General features: G+C 43.6%; 1 protein-coding gene across 4 annotated transcripts; it reads right to left on the reverse strand.

Annotated features, from left to right (window-relative positions):
- Nucleotides 1–323: 323 nt before the first annotated feature.
- CHRNA5 (cholinergic receptor nicotinic alpha 5 subunit) lies at nucleotides 324–18,787 on the reverse strand. Of its 4 annotated transcripts, none has more exons than XM_081021568.1 (6): nucleotides 18,687–18,787; nucleotides 11,331–11,482; nucleotides 9,982–10,026; nucleotides 9,601–9,710; nucleotides 2,892–3,714; nucleotides 324–2,371 (listed from the first exon to the last, which is right to left on the reverse strand). In XM_081021568.1, exons 1-6 carry the CDS (start codon nucleotides 18,757–18,759, stop codon nucleotides 2,210–2,212), a joined length of 1,365 nt encoding a protein of 454 aa, XP_080877694.1. In that variant the 5' UTR covers nucleotides 18,760–18,787; the 3' UTR covers nucleotides 324–2,209. The 4 variants fall into 4 exon arrangements, with proteins under 4 accessions (XP_080877694.1, XP_080877693.1, XP_080877696.1 ...); XM_081021567.1 differs by having other exon boundaries at nucleotides 2,883–3,714; XM_081021570.1 differs by lacking the exon at nucleotides 18,687–18,787 and adding an exon at nucleotides 18,239–18,477 and having other exon boundaries at nucleotides 2,883–3,714.
- Between the last annotated feature and the right edge of the window lie 3,690 nt (nucleotides 18,788–22,477).

Raw genomic sequence — 22,477 nt, forward strand, 5'->3', positions numbered from 1 at the left:
CGCTCATCTCGCTTTACTGACCAAGGGAGCCAGTGTTTGTCCGCAGACAGTTTTTCCAGGTCACGTGGCCAGCATGACTATGCAGCTTTTGGAAAAACCAGAGCAGAGCACAGAAACGCCGTTTACCTTCACACCAGAGCACTACATATTTATCTACTTGCAGTTTTACGTGCTTTCAAACTGCTAGGTTGGCAGGAGCAGGGACCGAACAACTGGAGCTCACCCCGTTGCAGGGATTCGAACTGCCAACCTTCTGATCAGCAAGCCCAAGATGCTCAGTGGTTTGGACCACAGCGTCACCCATGTCCTCCGATGTCAATGAGTACCAAATGCAATATTTAGTTTATTATCATTAGTATAAGATTTCTCCCAAAATGCATTAGCGAAGCTGGCAAACTTGGAAATTCTCTTTAAAAACACTTTAAAAACTGGACTCATCCAGATACTTTAATAACCCTCCTCTGCTCAGAAGACAAAACCATCAAGGACCACTATCTTATGCCAAACACAAATATGAATTTTTAACAGACTGCAGCCCATGGTTGATATGGTTTTCCTACTTTATACTGTATCTCTAAAGTGATTTTAAACAGCATTACAGTCTTCTTTTTTTGACATAACATGCAAATGTTCAGAGACTTTTTAATTTCAGTATTTGATATTTGTTAGTATGTTAAATTTAAGACCCATTTACACAACATGTTTTTCTCCATAAGAACAGTGGAGTGAACCCGTGCATGTAGGAAAATAACTTGTTAGCCACCATATCACAGTTATGTCTTTAGCTAAGATTCCTGCATTGCAGGGGTTGGACTAGATGACCCATGGGGTCCCTTCCAACTTTACAACTTATGATTCTAAGTCACCTTCTGTAATAAAAAACACCTCATGATTGCAGAAATAGCTGCTGATCCATTAGCTCTTATATTCATTTTCCACATCCAAGTCTACAGCCGCCGCCCCCCCCCCCCAAAGTATTAAAAATTGAGACCAAGGGGAGAAATGCATTTTGTTAGGTAGCCCAACATTTCCCAGTCTTCTAAGGCAATCTACCGATGAAACATTAACTTGTTTATACTTGAACATTTCCATGTGTGTTGTAGAACTGAAAATAACAGAAGCCTCACGCTAAATCAGACTGAGACCTTGTGGCTCTCAGGCGCTTCATTCTCTTTTCCACCCATCCCGTCCCAAATACTTACACAAAAGTAAATATATGCTAGCATCCCCCCCACCCAATTTCATATTCAGAATCTGTTGCAAAATAAATTCCTTTGGCTCTTCAGGGGATGAAGGTTTCCTAGGCCTACATCTTGGGACCCTGCCGTGTTGTGCTATGTGTCCAAACAAGCAGTGGACATTAGAAGAGACTCTAAAGAATATTAGCTGTGGTGGAGACCTGGCAGATAAAGGATCATAGGCCAACAGAAGCACTGCAGAAAGGTATGTTGGAGCTAGGTGAAAGCACGAAACCACAATACAGAGCTACGAACAGGCCAGTTTCAGATCACAAACTCGCTAGATTACTTTAAGCCACCCACTCTCAGCCCCCGTTTGAGGATTATAATAGTGTCCTGTCTTACCGAAGCCTTGTACGGGATTACTAAGGCTTAAAATGTTTTGCATTATTCATATATCCTGCCTCTCTCAATGTGGCTTACAAAACACAATACAGGAGCGGAAGAGAACATGGCACCCATATGGGGTGGGATCAGGATTGTTCAGAGAGAACTTCCTCTCCTTGTCCTTGTTCCTCCCTGGTGATACACCTGGCAGCAGCTCCCTCCCAACTCTTCTCTGGCAAGGGGGAAGGGATGAGCAGTTGGATCTCGTTCCACTTGATGAAGTAGCCTTCCAATGCTGGCAGATGGCAGGTAGCAGGTCTTAAAAGTGATTGTTATTAGTATTTACATTTGGAGTGTCCTTTACTCTACATTGCCCCTCACTTATTCCACAGGTGGTTTTAGGGCACATCAAGGCAGCAATGGCATACCAGTGAGCTCTAATAGGAAAGCAATGAACTAACACTTAAGGGGGAAAAATGCATATGTCCTAAGAGGTCTATGCTTAAACATAAGCATGAACTCCAACCCACACCTTCCAAGATTTCAGAACTGTAGATTAAAATGTGCCAGATAATTTCACTACTATTTACCTCTAAGATTAATATTTCTAGAAAGACTGGTACAATTTTGTCCTCATCACACACTTATTTGTTGGTGCTTCCAATATGGACTGGGACTATTATGTTTGCCCACTTGTGGATTACAGGAATAAATAGAGCCAGCGATCCAATAATTGAAACCAGAAGGAACGTCCATAAGAACACACGATCAAGCACCTGAGCTATAAATTTCCAGTCTTCAACAACCTAGAGAGAGAAGAAAGAAAATCAGTACCTTTTCTGAAATACACTCCAGAATATTTGTATACACACTACAACTAAAGAGTAATAATAATGGCACAAACCCTACTGTCTCTCTTATCGGGCTAGGTGCAAAATTAAATTGCCCCAAACATAACTTATTGTGGCTCCCTTTATATCATAATGAAATGGTTGTTCCTAAGGAGTAGCCCATATGATTTAAAATGGGGCAGGGAGCCTATTTGTTGCACCACAAAGGCATAACATTTTAAATAAGGATTTCTGCATTATCTCTGAAAGTGTCCATTTTCACCTTTGAAATTATTCTCATGCAAAAGTTGCCTAGTTACTTCTATTAGAGATCATGCTGTCTGAAAATATGAGATATCTACAGTGCAGGATATATTTGACATGAGCAGGCAAGGATTTTACTTATGATTAACTCCACAACTGCACATGCTGCTGTTCCAGACTGCCAGCCTCAAGAGTTGACTGCAACGTTAACTAATACACACACCTCACGTACTTCGTTCTCCTTGACAATGTGCCTTGTAATATATCGGATAGAATTTAGGGCGGCTTCCAGGGTAATCCGAGATGCCTCAGCACCATCCGCATTGTTGGCATCCCCCTCCTGAGTGAAATACCTGTCGACGTGGCTTCTCATACAAAGCAGTTTTGGAAGTTTGTGAAGGAATATCCTGCGGACCCAAGGTGCCATTGCATCGTGCGTAGACGAGGACCGATGGTGAACGTTAATAGCAAAGACAGTTATTACAATGGATAATGTAACAAATATCATCGTGAATACCAAGTACTCGCCGATAAGAGGTATAACTTTGGAAGATGACGGTATGATCTCTTCAATGACAAGCAGAAAGACCGTTAAGGAAACCAGAACTGATGTGCACAAAGAAATTTTCTCACCTTCATAAGACGGAAGGTAAAAGACAAGGACGGTTAAGAAGGACAACCCTATGCAGGGAATAATAAGGAACAGTGTGTAAAAGAGAGGCAAGCGTCTAATTATAAATGAGTAGGTAATAAATGGATACCAGCAACACCCATCAGTTCTGTTCCCTCTGATTCCTGTTGCCATTACTATTTCCCATTCTCCATTATCAAAGAAATCTCTCTTGTCTACTTCATCATCCACTAGAATTATGTCAACTTGTGAGCCATCATACGTCCAGGATCCAAACTTCATGGAGCAGTTCTGGCGGTCAAATGGAAAGTAAGTGACATCTATGGTACAGGAACTTTTGTAATTTGCTGGAGGAGTCCAAGCAATTGTGCCATCATGTTTCACTACTGTTTTTGTAGATGTTCCTTCAAAACGACCATCTGCACTGAAAAAATGTTCAATGAAAAGTTATTTAAAAATGTAACATGCTGAAGTTATTTTCCTCAAACATTTTACTTGGTTATTTTCAGATGTTTATGTGACGCTCTTAACAGTGGCACCCAGTACAGAATGAGGTCAAAATAAATGGTTTTTTGTATTTTGTTTGAAAACAACAAACAATGCACACTAACAATCCAGCAAGACTATCGTTACCTTGAAGCCGGGAAGACAACTGTGCTGGGAAGAGAACTGACGGGAAAGGCAGGAGAAATACCCTTTGATGTGGGCAAACGGGGAATGGAGACAGGGAGTCACTCAAAACTCTAGCTCAAGAACCCATACACATTCAGAGACTGCAAAGAAGGAATGGTTCTTATATTTGGTTTGAAATCAACAAGCAAGGCATTTGCTGTATTAAAAGTGGTCTGCTAAATGGGCTTTCTGCAAGCTAGAGATTTGTTTGAAGAACGATTTCACCCATTCTTTGTTTGTAATATATTTAATTGATTTATACCAAGTTATGCTGAAGGTTATGGATGTCAAGATCCATAATAAAGGTCTTTTATTCTTTCCTGCAAATTCATGTAAGAGTTAGTTCTAGGACTCTAAGCGGCCTGATCAGTCCTGAGACTACTTTGGAGGGCCCCATATGCTATGGCTGCTAAGGTCGCACGCAAAGCTCTGCACTTTATATGTGGCAGCATTTCCAGCACACAGAGGAAAGCTGAGCTCCAAAACTTTCTGAAGACACCTATTTCAAGGAGTGACTCCTCCTTCAGCTTAAACCTGTAGTAAGTGCCTGAGGGCCCTGCTCCTGCCATTCACCACCTGGCCCAGGGCGGGGCCTGACAGGCCTCACAAGGACCCTTGCTGCTACTGCTGCTGCTGTCCAGGAGGACTCGGAGGGGTGCAGAGTTCTTTTTTAAATGTTTTAAAATTTTCTTTTTCCTTTTTGAATTTTTTGTATGTGGGGGTGGGGGGGATGGATGTTTGGTTGGGCTTGGGAATTTGTTTGATTTTGATGTATTTGTAATTTTTACAGTTTTTTGTTTGTATTGTTTTATTGTGGTTTGTTTGGGGTTTTTTAAGGTTTTTTTTTTGTTCTTAAGGGGAGGGGTCAGGGCTGCCAGGGAGTGGGTCCCATGGGGGGGGGTGCACTGGGACAACCGATCTGCACTGGGTTGAGGCAGGTGATTAGCTGTGGGAGGAGCTTATCAGAGCTTGCAGGGCAGCAGTTGAAGAAGGAGCAAAAAGGGTTTTCTTGTGTGTGTGTGTGTGTTTCTTTGTGGCTGATTGGCTGCTCTCCCTGTGCAAAGGTCAGACGGGGCAGGGTTTCTGTTGAGGAAGGTGATTAGCTGTGGGAGGAGCTTCTCAGAGCTTGCAGGGCAGTGGCGCGTGCCTAGCAGCGCTCGCAGTTTGATCCATCTTTTAGATTTAGGGGAGCTAGTCTCAAACGTTTGTTGGGGGAGACCTAGGTTTTTTTTTGGCGGGGGAGTTATTTGTCCTGTCTTCACGCTTTTTATGATGGAGGACCGCTGTAGCCACCCCCAACGACACGTTCTCAAGATGGAGGGGGAGGGAACAGCTGCAGTCGCCTGCGGTTCCTGCGCAATGTTTGCCATCTTGCCAAAGGTTGCAGGCAGCTTTACCTGCAGCAATTGCATGTTGATTGCCCTCTTAAAAGACAAAGTCCAGCAACTGGAGGAACGTGTAGCTACGCTCCAAAGAATTAGAGACCTGGAGCTCTTCTTGGAAGCAACAGAGCACACCGTCTCCACCAAGGAGGAGACAGGGGACTCCCCTGAGAAGGACGCTAGTTCACCAACACAGGAGCCAGATATATGGAGAAATGTGACTCAAAGAAGTAGGAGGCCCAGGGTTCGCTCTGATTGTTTAGAAATACACAATCGCTTTGAGGTCCTCTCCCCTAGCATGGAAGACGAAGAGCAGACTCCATTTGAGGATCTCTCCCTCATTACAGTCGATACAGGTATATGAAGACGAGCAGCAAAGTCAGTCCTCAGGGAATGTGCAGGCGACCTTGGAACGGACAGCTCACGGAAGAACCCCGACCAAACCTAAGAGGAGGCGTGTAGTGGTGATAGGGGATTCCCTACTGAGGGGAACAGAAGCAGTGATCTGTGGGCCTGACAAGATGTCTCGGGAAGTGTGCTGTCTCCCCGGGGCTAAGATCCAAGATGTAACTGAATGACTGCAAGGAATCATAAAACCCACTGACAAATACCCCTTCCTCTTGGTTCATGTGGGAACCAGTGACACTGCAAGCAATAGCCTCCAGAAGATCAAAAGAGACTACGAGGCTCTGGGCAGGAAATTGAAGCAATTAAATGCACAAATTGGTTAGGCATTGGAATGTGTTGTTGGTGTATGGAAGGGCAAGGTGTGGCCATCGCCTACCCCTTCACTTATGGGTATTCCATTAAAGGAATCTGGCAGTCGTGGATCCTGTCTGATGCCCTGTGTGGCGGGGGGCCATGGCACGACCCCCAGTGACATCAGGGGAGAGCTTATAGTTGTATTTGCATCAACAGGCTCCCCCTACTGGTGGTTAACCCCTCATCAGACTCACCCCTCTCCAAGTGGGTGGAGTCAAATTTGGTGTTGTCCAATGCCTAAGCCAATACCTTCTCACATGCTGTAATCAATAAAGTTGTGGCCTTTTCTAGCCCATTAACCTAATATACTGTGTCCACGTGTCTTTATTATTCCCAAGCGGGGGACAGGTTCTCGAATCACAAAGTAACAGATTAAGCTTTGAATACCTTCATTTGAGTCACTTTCTGAAAGCCAACCTTTAATTGTAATTTTGTGTGAAGGACTCCTTTAAAAAGAGTCTTCAATTTCAGAAGGACCAAGATATAAGCTTGAAATGTAAAACATGACCTAGATTGATCTATTTCTCATACCCACTTCTCTAGCTAATGTGTCCTGACCGGCAGAGTCCCCCTCTCATAGCCTTCATCTGAAGCTGGTAAGCCACTGTGTGTTTCTCAGGTTTCCAGAATATGTGCTGCCAGAATGTGATCTACCACTGAGCCACACCCCTTCTCCAAGAAGCAAATGGGCAGCTCCCAGTCACTGCAGAAAGTGGCAGACAACAGAAGTCAGGCATAATTTCTCAGAAACTTTCAGGGGGCAGGCATGGCCTTCCCAGAGCTGTAATACTTGGCTGCAACTGGACTTCTCCGCAACCCTTCCCCTCTGCAGGGAGGTGGGACAGATTCGGATTGTCTGCCCCCGCCACTTAATGGATCCAAATGGTTTCCAGGGAGTGGTAGGGGATGTTTTATCCCATGTTGATGGCCTTTCAGCTGATTCCCTGGTGGCCCGCTGGAATGTGGAGTTAACCAGGGCTATTGATTGTTTGGTCTGAAGTGCCCTCTCCAATTGCATGGCGTCCGGACAGCCCCGTGGTTTTCCACAGATCTGAGCGCAATGAAACAATCGTTGAGATGGCTAGAGTGCCGGTGGCAGATAACTGATTCTGAAGCTGACCAGACACGGGTTAGAGCTCAATGTCGAGCCTACCAAGTGGCGATAGCGACGGCGAAGAAGACTTTCTTCACCGCCTCTATTGCATCTGCAGAAAACAGCAGCAGGAGACTTTTTCAGGTGGTTTGCAATTTAGCGGAACCACCTGCTACATCAGGGCCCAGTACGGGCCACATGATCTCCTGCAAGTTTTTTGCAGATAAAGTCGCTCAGATTCGGGAAGAGGTAGACTCCACCGTGGGAGCAGGGCCGGGGCGGGAGAGTGCTAGAGTCCTGTCTAGTCAAGTTGTGTTGGATCAATTCCAATCTGTTACCTCCAAGGATGTAGACAGGCTGCTTGGACGAGCGAAACCAACCACCTGTCTCCTTGATCCTTGCCCATCCTGGCTTATAAAAGCTAGCCGAGAAGGGCTGGGTGATGGGCTTCGCGGGGTGGTGAATGCTTCTCTCTGTAAGGGAGCCTTCCTAGACCTGCTGAAAGAGGCGGTTATCAAACCGCTTTTTAAAAAACCATCTTTAGATGCTGCCAATATGGCCAACTATTGCCCAGTCTCAAATCTTCCATTCTTGGGCAAGGTGATTGAGCGAGTGGTTGCTGAACAACTCCAGGCACGCCTGGAAGAAGCGGACCATTTGGATCCCTTCCAGTCGGGGTTCAGGCCTCATCATGGGACTGAAACTGCCTTGGTTGCACTGGTCGATGATCTCCGGCGGGCTAGGGACAAAGGTGAGAGCTGTTTCCTAGTTCGGCTGGATCTCTCAGCAGCTTTTGACACCATTAACCATAACATCCTTCTGGACTGGGAGCTGGGGGCACTGTTATACGGTGGTTCCGCTCCTTCCTCTTGGGCTGTGTTCAGAAAGTGGTGGGGGGGATGAGTGTTCAGACCCCTGGGCTCTCACTTGTGGGGTGCCTCAGGGTTCTGTCCTCTCCCCCATATTTTTCAACATCTACATGCAGCCGCTGGGAGAGATCATCAGGGGGTTTGGGCTGGGTATTCATCAGTATATGCGGATGATACCCAGCTCTACCTCTCTTTCAAATCGGAACCAGTGAAGGAGGTGAAGGTCCTGTGTGAGTGTCTGGAGGCAGTTGAAGGATGGATGGCGGCTAACAGATTGAGGTTGAATCCTGACAAGACAGAAGTACTGTTTTTGGGGGAAGGAGGCGGGCAGGTGTGGAAGACTCCCTGGTCCTGAATGGGGTAACTGTGTCCCTGAAGGACCAGGTGAGCAGCCTGGGAGTCACTCTAGACTCACAGCTGTCCATGGAGGCACAGGTCAATTCTGTGTCCAGGGCGGCTGCCTACCAGCTCCACCTGGTACGCAGGCTGAGACCCTACCTGCCCGTGGACTGTCTCGCCAGAGTGGTGCATGCTCTGGTTATCTCTCGCTTGGACTACTGCAATGTGCTCTATGTGGGGCTACCTTTGAAGGTGACCCGGAAAGTACAACTAATCCAGAATGCGGCAGCTAGACTGGTGACTGGGAGCAGCCGCCGAGACCATATAACACCAGTCTTGAAAGACCTACACTGGCTCGCAGTACACATCCAAGCACAATTCAAAGTGTTGGTGCTGACCTTGAAAGCCCTCGGTCCTCGGTCCAGTATACCTGAAGGAGCATCTCCACCTCCATCGTTCTGCCCGGACACTGAGGTCCAGCGCCGAGGGCCTTCTGGCGGTTCCCTCACTGCAAGAAGCCAAGTTACAGGGAACCAGGCAGAGGGCCTTCTTGGCAGTGGCACCCGCCCTGTGGAACGCCCTCCCACCAGTTGTCAAAGAGAAAAATAACTATCAAACTTTTAGAAGACATCTAAAGGCAGCCCTCTTTAGGGAAGCTTTTAATGTTTAATAGGTTATATTGTATTTTAGTGTTTTGTTGGAAGCCGCCCAAAGTGGCTGGGGGACCCAGCCAGATGGGTGGGGTATAAATAATAAATTATTATTATTATTATAACTACTGTTCTGCTTGCATTTCACTATCTCTTATAACACTCCGCTTTTGCTCTTACAAAATGAATGGCTAAAGGGTCCCTTTTACTTTTTACTTCTTTTATCTAACAAAGACCATGAGGCTGCCATTTAGTGAGATGCAAATCACTCAGGTAGTGTTCTGTGGAATGTCTCTTTCACCACACAGCACACATAACTGAAGAAAATACATCTCTCCAGCAAACATAATATATTTCATGGTTTGAAACTATTACTCTCATTTGAAAATTCTGCATGAATGCCATGCTATCGTGCCAAATATATCATTTCAGAAAAAAAGATGCTCTCAACTCTAGCAATTTCAAAATACAACTTATTCAAATTATTTCTCTCTTTAATTTTTGCAACGGTAATAATTGTGTTAAAAAACATTAAATACTTACTTGTCATACAAAACAATATCTGGGATCCATATAGAATCTGAAGGGACACGGATAGATGTTATTCCAGCATAATCTTTAGGGTCCCACTTCAGTTTTACATCAATCCATTCCTACAAAGAGAGTAAAGATAGTATTAATTGATAAACTAATTTATTTACTTTACAGTGCAATTATATACAGGTCTATTCAGAAATAAGCACCACTGAATTCAACGGGATTTATTCCCAGAATAGTGTGCATAGGATTTCATCACCGCTGTAGCAACCTGGTTATTTGAGTTTTCACTGAATAATACACCTCAGTTGCAACCAAACGGTATAAATCAACATCCCTCCCAACATCATGGTTACAGTCCAAACTTTTTCCTAATATACTACTCACCTGCTTCAACCAAACATTTGTTGTCATCAGTTGATTTTTCTCATCCTATTGAAAGAAAAAAGCATTTTATATGAATGACAGTACACTTCTCTCACTTCCAGACAGCGGTCAATTAATATATGGCATATATTCTACAGGTCTCACCAGGGCAGGCTCCAGGCTGACACCTGAATTTCCCAAAATGCCCCAGACTAACGCTGTGTTGTGGTTGCTCTGGGGCATTGGAGGAACTTTAATCTATTTATTATTGGCTGGAAAGTTTTTCTTTCCTTTTCAAAAACTTTTTTAAATTTTTCAACACAAGAGTGTGGAAAGTCATCAGAGAAATACTTACATAATAATTACAATTCTACATAGGTTCATTAAACTAACATATTATTTAGGACAGGAATTTTTTTTTAGGTGCAGGTAAGAAGTCGTGCAGGTCAAACATAAGATAAAAGTCCCAATTGTTCTACTGGTTCTTACCCTTGCATCACATGAATCTCGTGGGCTATCTTTTCAGCAGTTGTGAGGTTCAGTAAGTTTTTATACCACAACTCGAGAGACATATCATTTAAGTTATTCCATTTTTGTGCAAAAGAAAGTCTGGCAGCTACAAGAAATCAAGTTAGCAGTTCCTTTGAAGATAATTGTTTGAGAATCATCTCATACAGTGCTATTTTTCTTTTTAAAAAAGAGGTGCCGGAACTCTCCCACTTCTGTCTACACACAGAGGCCTCAGATACATGACAGAAGAAGCAAGCTCCTCTTCAACCAGGGCTGGATTGTGACCATGCCTCTCACTTGCAGACAGGCTCCTGCACAGCTTCTCCTCTCCTGCGCAGCTCAAAGAAGCCATGCTATTGCTTGACATGTCTTCCAAGCCCAGGCTTACCAAGCGGTAAGTCAGAAATAACCTGAGAATGAATGCTGGTTTATTTGTAGCTTACAGCTCATTGTTTATTTGAAACAAATAAACAATTGACTGGATTTAGACAACACAACAAGGCATAGTATGGCTTGTATGAGCTACAAGAGGACACAATAAGCAAAAGGCATATTCATGATTAAACTATGCTTTAAAGCAAACTCTGGCTTTTTATAACATGCAAACCAGGCCTGTGTGAACAGATAGCATATGAATGCATGGTTCCTTCCTCCTATCCTCTCAACAGCAAGTGACCAATAACACACGTACAACTTTTGCAACCCCAACACCCTGTGTGGAGTTATGGCATCCTCTTTATGAGGAGAAGAGGCTGTGTGAAAAAGCCAGGGATGCTGTTCAGACGATGCGCTTCTGACAAGCAACTACTTTACGCTGCTATGCCTATTTAAAGAGCAAACAGTAGAAGTTTCCAACGTACCACATCCACTAACTGGGAAATTGCAAGGCCAAACTTCACTTTGATTGTGTCGTTCAGACGCTCTACTGGGCGAACCCATCTTTCATAATCTTCAAATAAGTATTTAAACAGACGGTCTTCACTTTTAGCAATAAAGGAAGGTTCAGACATACCTGTACAGATGGAAAAGAGGTAACACAAACATTACAATTCTCCTACTTTGTATACAGATGGCAACCATTTTGCACGTGCTCGATTGGCACGTGACCACGGACGTGCACGCCGTTTTTGGCCCTGGAAAGGGGTGGAACGGGGTAGGCTTACACCCGCTCCACTGACACACACGATGACATGGAACACAACCCGTGTAAACGGGGAATTGCCTGTATAGGAGGAAAGAAGAAGCAACAATTTATGCTTTTTCAAATTTGACTTATGACTTAATACAAGTAAGGTAAAAATCTGCATGATAGTCATGTCGGTTTGCATTTCTTGGTGCAGAAAGTATTGATCTAATGTGTAGAGATCTTTCCTACTCAAATTCATTCAACAGGTTTCTGGAAGCTTCTCTGTGTGAAAGTAGTTTCATGATGTTTGGGTTATACCTTCAGAGAAGCTAAGTACAGCTGACTTAAACTGGTTCTCTTATCTCTTTCTGTTAAGGTCTTTCTTACTTTCTATCTCTCTTCCTTCTGGTGTGGTGCTCTGTACATAGCATGCTTAGCGTTATGGTTTAGTCTTGTTAGTTTTTGTAAGGGCTGCAACTGGATTGTTTATGGAATGTGCCAATCCTGAATGTATTGGATTTGTGACCATTATGCTCATCTGCCTTCAGTAGCAGTAAAGATCTGCTGGGTGAAATACAATTGCCTCTGGTCTATTTTTTGGGAACTCTGCATCGTGTTTAAGTTTTTCCTTCTCCAGAGAAGGCGCAACAATTCAGTGGATGAGAAGGGCAAGTACAGGCAATCTCCCATTTACGTGGGAGTTCCGTAATAAGGGTATTTACAGCTTGGGAAGTGTATTGCATTTGTGGCCACAGATTATGACCCCACATACCCTGTTAACCATCCTGTGGGCTGTTTCATTCTCCTCCATGTAAATCACACTGCAAGGAAAAGTAACACTTTGCTAACTATAGTTTGGAGGTGTGGGTTGACACCTCCCAGTTTGCATGGACATTCGCTCTCTCTTTCGGTTTTGGATGTAGCTATGGTCTGCCTTATGGAGGCAGTAGTGTTTTTGCTAACCACAGTTAGCGCCAAAGAAAAATTCGCAACCATAGTTAGAAGTGGACTTGATACAGCTGACTTTGATTAATGCTAACATTGGTTCAAGTGTAATGCGGACCAGTTACCCCTGTAAATAACAGCTGTTCTGTCATGAAAATATTTTACTCTCACTTCAACCATTTGAATTTCACACATTATCAATTTTTGTCTATGATACTCCATAGTCTGTACTACACACCATTTATTGAAATACACCTGGAAAAACTGAGAGAAAACAGAGAAATCCACACTATTGTTTGTATAGTCGTACCTTGGATCCCAAACGCCTTGGTACTCAGACGTATTATCTCCCGAAAGCTGCAAACCCAGAAGTGAGTGTTCTGGTTTGCGAACATTCTTTGGAACCCGAACGTCTGACGTGGCTTCCGCTCGGCTGCAGGAGCTTTGGTTTTTGAACGTTTTCGAAGTCGAATGGACTTCCGGAACGGATTCCGTTCAACTTTCAAGGTAACACTGTATATAAATCTGATAGTTTCCATGAAATATTAGCTTCTTCACCACTGCCACCACCCCGGCTGAAAAATCACGTTATGCAACCTGGAGCAATTTGAGAAAGCCAACAGCAGTAGTAGATGCAGAAAATGTGAGTGCTGACACCACAATATTCTGCTAAATTTGGCTCAAATCCTAAATTTACCACAGTGTTCAAAAAGCTATAAAACTTTGATGCTGAAAACAGAATTTATAGGTAAACATCAGCAGAGGCTACCTCAGATGCCAAGGAGATAAAGAATTACACAACTTTTAGAAGACATCTGAATGCAGCCCTAGATTGGGAATTTTTTTATGCTGATGTTTTATTGTGTTTCTATATGCATTAGAAGCCTTCCAGAGTAGCTGGGGTGGCCCAACCAGATGGGCAGGGTATAAATGATAAAATAACAACATCATCATCTTGCAAGCTTAGCAATGAACCAGTGGGAAATATAAATTGTACCTGGTTGTTACAAGGAATGCAACTGGGTTGTATATTTATGCCTTTTTTTAAATTAAAAAATCTTATTAATTTCTCTCTCTCTCTCTCCCTCTCTCTCTCTCTCTCTCTCTCACACACACACACACACACAAAATCTTAACATGTTTTAACTTAAAATGTAAATTGTTTCTCTGGTGACTTCCCCTCCTCCCTTTCCATGGTTTCCATATTTACCCTGACACGCTGCATCTTTCATCCATAGTCCTCCTATATTATTCAATACGCTTTCCTTCCCCTCTGTGCAGTGGCAATCTCAGATTAAGAGCTTAACAGAGCAGAGAAATGTTCCCTTCTGAATTATTTGGAAAGCAGTTGGCATTTTGTAGACATTAATGTAAGGACAATTATTCAAGTTGTGGCCTTGCAAGCTGTCTGGCAATAGCAATAATGCTGCGGTCGGCTGTCATACAGGCAAGCTTTCACCAGCCATCTGTTAAGAGGTGCTGAAATCATGCCTAAATTTTAGTAAACACACTGATCCAGTGCATGCTGACTCAGATGTATTCATAGGGAATTCATAGGGAATTCAGTGCATGGGATTAAACCCCAAAATGACATACATACATACATATGAACATTTTTATACCAAGCTGTTTTAATCAGTGCGCCCAGAAGGCAATTGTTATGGGGGGAAAGGGGTCAAAGGACACAATATGAAAAAAGAAAGAAGGATGCAAAGGAAGATGGCTGTAAGGTATTCCTATTATAGCCACACATAGTTTGTCTATTTTGTGAAGTTTATGAATGCAAATTGACATTTTATGTAAATGCATATGCAAATTAGGGACAGCCTTGAGGCTCCTAGAGAGTTGCAAAATCAAGTCTCCAATGCAGCAAGGCCTGCGTGCAGGTACATAATCTGTTATAGCCACACTGTACTGTAAACTACTATTTTCCAGGCCAGTTACACAGAATTGTATTGCCAGCTCCACTGGCTTTCACAGTGATCATTGCCAACATATCCATATTAGCATTCTCATTTGGGGAGTTACATAAGCACTCCTATTGCTCTAATTTCTCTGTAGCCTACTGGAAAATTTGCATTATTAGAAGTAGAGCGTAAGACAATCAAAGGAAAACCACAGGAGAAAAGCTTTCATATTTGAAACTAGCAGCTGCATCTCCTTTCTCAAAAACATTTAATACTCTTGCTTGAGGATAAACATCTGTAGAGAACCATAATCACTTATGGTTTAATCAAAGACTTTGTAAACCGCATTTCAGAGCCAGTTATATAGGAAGCAGTTCTGCAGTCTTGTAACAAGGATTATGTGCACATTACTTTTTAATCTTAACTGGCACACACACCAATCCGATGCCAGTTTAAAGCAATTCCTTACAAATGGAATTTCCAGCAGAGTTCTCTGTGATGTTCTAGTACAGTGGTACCTTGGTTCTCAAACACCTTGGTACTCAAACAACTTGGAACCCAAACACTGCAAACCCAGAAGTTAGTGTTTTGCGGACTTTTTTTGGAAGCCAAAGGTGCTCCGTTTTGAGTGTCGGGCTTCCGATTTGAGTGCCACACTGAGGTCTGTTTTTGCTATTTTGTATTTTTGCGGCTTTTTTGTTTTGTTTTTGTGACTGTGTGAACCCAGTTCAGCTACTGATTGATTGTGTGACTACAGTACATTGTTTATTGCTTTTATTTTATGGATCAATGGTCTCGTAAAAGACCATGTTAAATTCATGCTAAATTGCTGTTTTAGGGGTTGTTTTTAAAAGTCTGGAACAGATTAATCCATTTTGCATTACTTTCTATGGGAAAGCACGCCTTGGTTTTGGAACGGACTTCCGGAATGGATTAAGTTTGAGAACCAATGTACAACTGTATGTTCTACTGAGTTCATCTGGGCTTATGCTGAGATTGCAACCTCATTTTAACAGCCTTCCTGTCCCCAAATGTGATAAATCACTTTTATCGAGTGGAAAACACCATGCAAACTAGTTCATTATCCAATGCACTGTGGGACTGAGTTTGACAATACCTATGGCTGAGGTTGTACTCATGGTTAACAGGGATTGGGGCCTAAATCCAGTATTCAGGCCATAGGAGCTCAGCACCTCTCAGCTCAGCAAGAAGCAGAAAACTCCCACCTGTTGCCTCATAGCTACAGAATTAGGTTGAAATCCTATACACAGGTATTGCTGAGAAAGTCCCATCTGCTGGTCTTAACACCCAAGAGGGTCACGTCTCTATGGAAAGGCGTGTTTTTTCAAATATTAAGTCATTTAGGGCGGCTTCATTTTGGGCCAACGGAAGTTTCTAGGTTCTCTTCAAGAGCAGCCCATATACAGCACACTAGTAAATTTCAGATTGGATTACTGCAGAGTATGAATATAGTGGCCAGGTCATCTCTATCAAAAGGGGGGGGCATTACTGGCAAGCCAGACAAAGCTTGAAATGGGCCCGCCCAGCCTCTAACAATGATGAATCCAGAAGCAACCCCAGTCCATGGACCTGCTCCTTCCAGGGGAGCAAAACCAGCCAGAACAGGCAGTCTCCCCACTTCCTAGACTCAAGAGTCTTTTCAGGATTCAGCTTCCGTTACTGGTGCACATCCAGCCCATCTGCATCTCCCAGCACCAGTCTAGCTCAACTGTCTCTCGCGATTCATATGGAACAGAAGGACAAAGGCAAACAACCAGATTTATACTATTGTTGTAACTGATGTCATGAAACAGAAGTTTGACTAGAAGCATCACTGCATTTCTTCCATTGCAATATTCAGTCTCCCATCTTTGCATTTTTTAAATTAAAATGTTAAAATGCTCAACTTGATGTTCTCAATATTTTTCTTCTTCACATCACACCAAGCATTAAAACTGAACAAAAGTTTTGAGACAGTATTTTCATACCACCTCACACAGAAAGGAAGCTTAAATACTGCATTTCCGCAAATTAGCTATTATGACTCAAAATGCATACTTCATTTTTCTTTTTATTTATTAAATGCCTTTCCCATCTACTTGGCAAGAATACAAGGCAGTTCAAATACATTCAATAAAAAGAAAATTTTTACCAAGCTGGAGTCTACAGGATTCTGTAGCCAGTCTTTCCACTGTAATCCTAATGCTCTCAGTTTTTGGATACATTTTTGTTTTGCTTTATTGTGCATTTCTAAACTAACTTCTGTTCTACTTATCTCTGGAAGAGTAGTTATTTAGAGATCCATTCTGTGTACCTCCTGAAGAAGATTCCCACGCCCCACATAAATGTATAGGAAGCAGCAAAATGTGTATAAGGAAGCAAGAAAATATGGCAACTCTACCATTATGATTGTGTAAGATGGGCAAAAAGCAATATGCTTATAAGAACAAATTTGCTTGATTGTGTTTAACAAGGTAAAGGAAGGGACACAAATATGTACCAGAGCAGAGAATGTTCAATATATAAACATACATTAATAAAATAGGTAAGAGGGATTATGTATGAATAAAAACCAGAATGAAGTGTAGTCACAGCATCATCAGTTTTTTCTGCAGAACAGAATTGCAAATCTGCTTCCACATTGTCTCCCTAGGATTACAATGCCAATGTTCAAAGCCCTCAATTGTCCTTCAAATAAGCCTTAAATCATCAGAAATCTCTCCAAAGCTAGGAAACATTCAGCATATAACATGTCACAAGCCTGTATCCACTTAAATGCCTGCAGGATTCTCATCCCCAACCAAAACAACCACCTTCAACTATTAGTTTTAAATTCCAGTATCCAACATCATCCCTTTGTAAAGACAAAAAACAGACTTCTGCATCTTTTCTGGACAGCCCACTGTAAAAGTTAGCCTAGAAAAGTCAGATTGACAAGTCTTTGCAGGGCAACTGCCCTGCCCAAAATGGGGGTGGGGTAGTTATGGATAGGGAAAAGTCAAATGTTGTTGTTGTTTAGTCGTGTCCGACTCTTTGTGACCCCATGGACCAGAGCACGCCAGGCACTCCTGCCTTCCACTGCTTCCCGCAGTTTGGTCAAACTCATGTTGGTAGCTTCGAGAACACTGTCCAACCATCTCGTCCTCTGTCGTCCCCTTCTCCTTGTGCCCTCCATCTTTCCCAACATCAGGGTCTTTTCCAGGGAGTCTTCTCTTCTCATGAGGTGGCCAAAGTCCTGGAGTCTCAGCTTCAGGATCTGTCCTTCCAGTGAGCACTCAGGGCTGATTTCCTGAAGAATGGATACATTTGATCTTCTTGCAGTCCATGGGACTCTCAAGAGTCTCCTCCAGCACCAGAATTCAAAAGCATCAATTCTTCGGCGATCAGCCTTCTTTATGATCCAGCTCTCACTTCCATACATCACTACTGGGAAAACCACGGCTTTAACTATACGGACCTTTGTCAAATACTCCCCTGCTAAAATCCTACTTTATCATAATTCAGAGCAAAATGACCCATGAGGATTGCTTGAATTATATGAAACTGTACAAAATGCTCTTCCTTCCCTCTCACAAGTTAGCAACCAATTTACGGCAGTTATGTGCATATTGACCCAGAAGCCTTTTAAAAATATAATTGGACCAACAAAGATCTCTGCATTTTTGTCCTAATTCCAAGGGATATGAATGTTGCCAATCCATTGCTTACTCTAGCCACTTACTTGGGAGCAAGGAGCATTTGATCTCAACGCGGTTTTCTTCTGAGTAGACATAAAGAGAAATACCCTTACCTGGGATTCAATCCTTTGGAAAGCCAGGATGGCTTCCTTCCCAGCGGACAAATATAGGATGAGGCTATTCAGCCCCGATTACGGTGCCCACTTATTCCAGTACCATCCCGCAAAACAGAAACACGCATTTACATAAAAGTTACTTTATCCGTTTTTATCATTACCACGGGCTCTGAACTCACCCCCCCCCGCGAGGGCACGACTGGGCACCACTATATCCCGGGGGGGGGGCGCGGAAAGCGGTCTGCACCCGAAAGAGCCCCGGGTCCGGCGGCACCTGGGAGGCGGCAGGGATTCCCCGGTCCCGCCCGTCCGGTGGATGGATCGCTCTGCGAGGAAGATGGCCAAGCCGAGGTCCGGCGGACTGAGCCCAGCCCCGGCCGGCCCCCGGCCCCCCGCCTCCCCGCCCGCCAGCCTCCCTCCGCCGGCCCGCCGGGGCCCCGCTTACCCGCGCCGCCCGGCCCCGCCAGCAGCTGCAGGAGCAGCAGCAGCAGGAGGCTTCTCCGCCCGGAGCCCGCCATGCCTCGCCCAGGACGGAGCGGCGGCGGCCGAGGAAGAGGAGGAGGAGGAGCAGGAGGAGGAGGCGCCGCCCCGAGTGGCCGCGGCGCGCTGCGCAAAGATCTGCGGGCGAAAAGACCTCCTGCAAGAAGCGCCAGACGCCCCCCAAACAAGCACACTTAGCACACGCACCCCCTATCAATAATGACTTGCGCTTTTCTTTCTTTCTATCTTAGGTATTTTTATTGGGTTTGACACCCCGAAAGTTCTTGAGCTTTTTAAAGGAACACCCCTCCCCCCAAAAAACCCGATTCTTACATTGACTTCTCCAAAGCGCTCCCCAGAAATCCCGGTAATGACCTGGAAAATCCGGGCATATGGCAGCCCTGAATATACATGAACGAAGAGAAGGCAAGGGAGCCCCAAGGGTCATCTAGTCCCACCCGCTATAATGGAGGGAATACCAATAAAACAGTGAACAGAGGGGTGGTGATACAATGACTACTGCAATCTACACAAGATAATATCACCAAGGCAACTGCCTGTAAACAAAATAAACATCCATAAAAATGGAAAAAGTTTCTTTCCCAAATCAATTTTATCTTAACAGCAAACACAGTAAATAAAGAGTTCACTTGCAATATGTTGGTGGTTCAGTGCTCATTTCTTCTCTTTCCCAAATTAGATTTTATCTTAAACAATTGCAAGCGCAGTAATAAATAGTCCACTTTTGATATTGAGGCTTGTATTTTAAAATGAGCTTAAAAGATATATTTGCAGATGCTTGTGTGTTTCACGCCAGGCAGAAACCAGCTGGCTAAGTACTTTGGCAGATGTTTATCTTCCTAAACAGGGCCCCTCTGATTTATAGCAGTACAGTGGTGCCTCGCAAGACGAAAACAATTCGTTCTGCGAGTCTTTTCGTCTTGCGATGTTTTTCATCTTGCGAAGCACGGTCCGTCGCAACTTCGCCTCTTCAAGCGGCTTTAAGAAAAAAGCGCAAGACGTTTTCGTCTTGCGAAGTAAGCCCATAGGGAAATTCGTCTAGCGAAGGAACGCAAAACCGAAAAACCCTTTCGTCTAGCGAGTTTTTCGTCTTGCGAGGCATTCATCTTGCGGGGCACCACTTGTCGGAGCCATTCGTTACAAATGGCGCAGTTTAGCATAAAATAAAGACACAGAGAGCCAGCAATATTTTCAGGATGGTATGAGCAGCTCCTTTCGAACTTCCCTCTCCTCCAGTAACTTTTTTATTATCCTTTGTCTCTCTCCAGCCGCATGGCTGTTTGCCAATGTCTCACGTTACCTCATCCGGTCAAGGCTTTAACCCACCCACAAACCATATAAGGTCATCACTGCCCAGAGGAAATACAACTCAATTTAAGGTCAATACAGTCCAATACATTGTAAAGCTCAGAGTGCTGGTCAGCCGAGGTCAGGGGGCACCCTGCAATATTACAAGCCTTTGCCGTGGCTTTATGACTCCCACAGCCTTATGCACTCCACGTACCAAAAACCTCAGACCCGATGGTTGTGGTGGATATGTGGAGAATGGGCATACAAGCAACTCCCTTCCAAATGGAGTGGGACTTGTTTCCTGGGATGGGTATTACCACCAATGTGGATTATGCCCACTAGTTCGGCCAAGCGTACACGAAGAAACGCTGATATTTCTCATATAGCAGGAGGAAGTACCCAAAGTTGGAGCAATACTGATGATTGGCCACCAGAGCGCATTACTGCCTATTATGATCCTGCCTCCTGGAATCCTGATGAGCTCATACAAGGGGCACGGGATCCTGTTTATAATCTAAACAGAATAATTCGATTGCAAGCAGTAGTGGAACTTGTAACCAATGCAACGGCCCAGAGTTTGAGACTTATTGCACAACAGTTGGATGAAAGTAGAGCCGCCATTTTGCAGCTGAAAATGGGAATGGATTATGTACTTGCCAGGCAGGGAGGCCTATGTGGAGTCTTGAACTTGACAGGGAATGCCTGTTGCTTTAACATTTCTGATAATGGTGAGGCAATCCGTGTGTTGGCCACAAAGATGGAGAGTATAGCACATGTCCCAGTACAAATATGGGAAGGATGGAATATGGGATGGCTCACCAATTGGTTACCTAATGTTGCGGGACTCAAAGGGATACTATTGTCTTGCTTGTTTTTCTTGACGGTAGTAGTAATGGTTTTATGTATGGTGCCATGTATCATTTCATGTTTTAGAAGTACAATTAGCAAGATGATTTCAAATGAAACTCTACCTCATATCATGGCCCTATACAGAGCTTTACCTCAGGAATATGATGAAGGTCAAGCTATCAAGGACACTTGGGATGAAGGTCCTTGAGCTTGAAAGGGGGGAATGAGGCATCTGATCAAGGCTTGTATTTTAAAATGAGCTTAAAAGATATATTTGCAGATGCTTGTGTGTTTCATGCCAGGCAGAAACCAGCTGGCTAAGTACTTTGGCAGATGTTTATCTTCCTAAACAGGGCCCCTCTGATTTATAGCAGTACCTCAAAGTTGTAAAAGGAAATTACAGGCTGGGAGCAAAGGTTACAGTGACCCTACATATTACAGAATACAATCAAGCTGCAAAAACACTAATTAAGAGTTGGTAAATAGTGAGATTTATTGTTTAACAGAAAATAATACTAGTGCCTCCCATTAGACTTGAGCCATATTTTCATAAGGTTAAAGGGCAAGAGCTAATAGGAACAGCAGCTGGCTGGGGAAAGGGGGGTTGTAAACCGAAGAGGCTTCTCTCTGAAGCTGTTTCCTTTTTACTAAGTTCCTTTTCTTCTAAAAAGCTATGTTAATGTATGAAATTTATTGGCTAAATGTAATTATGCAAAGGATTTCGAAAGTAAGAAATGTTAGATTCTTATGTTAGATTCTTATTTCATTGATGGTGTGTGAGAAGGTGAACCCAAGATCTCTGTTACCATGAGCCATCTGTTTTAGCCATCTGTTTTGGAGTGAATAGGGCAATAGGGCAATAGGGCAAAGATGATCTGGTAATTAAGGTGCCTTGTCGAGGCAAATGTAAGATATATGGCTACTTGTCTGCCATTTATGGATAGAAGGAAATATAGCTCTTTGTCTCCCATAAAAGGTAATAGGAAATGGGTGTATCTTTTATGATTGGTTCTAGCAAACAGCCAATAGGATTTTCAACCAGGCTGATTGGACAGAGGCAACCAAAGGAGGAGCAAAGGGGCTGGGCTGAGGAAATATAAGTGCTGGCCATCAGGGCTGGAGTGGGCAGAGCTTTGGTATCCATATACCACTGTGTCTCTCATTTATTTGTCTGACAAATTATTATTTTAATTTCTCTATTGCTGCGTTGAATATTTCATTCCAGCTAAGCGTTAACCACAAGCAGGGTGCTACAATATAGCAGTGGTTGGGTGCTCAGACGTTGTTCCAGTAATCCAACGTTTCGGTGCTAAAGAGCTGAGTCATCAAGCTGCCAAAATCTATTGTAACAGAATGGCAATTAATTAACAAGTAGAATAAGGAGAATTAAAATTAAAAATACGTTGAGAATATGTAATTAAGGTATACCTTTGTAGTAAATGATACACAAGAGAAGACAGTGTGTAAACAGCTTAAAGCAGGGGCATATCTACAAGAAATAAGTGAGACAATAACTCATCTATTTGCACATACAGTGGTACCTCAGGTTACATATGCTTCAGGTTACAGACTCCGCTAACCCAGAAATAGTGCTTC

Source organism: Podarcis pityusensis, assembly GCF_964106645.2.
Source record: "Podarcis pityusensis genome assembly, chromosome: 9".
NCBI lineage: Eukaryota > Metazoa > Chordata > Lepidosauria > Squamata > Lacertidae > Podarcis > Podarcis pityusensis.

Bases quoted from the DNA above. Each gene is read 5' to 3' on its own strand.
- CHRNA5 (XM_081021567.1), bottom strand. From the start codon at position 18,759: ATGGCGGGCTCCGGGCGGAGAAGCCTCCTGCTGCTGCTGCTCCTGCAG. The intron at 10,027-11,330 runs GTACGTTGGAAA...TTCTTTCAATAG, and splicing joins TTTCCCAGTTAGTGGATGTG to GATGAGAAAAATCAACTGAT. The intron at 3,715-9,600 runs GTAAGTATTTAA...ACATTTTTTCAG, and splicing joins GATATTGTTTTGTATGACAA to TGCAGATGGTCGTTTTGAAG.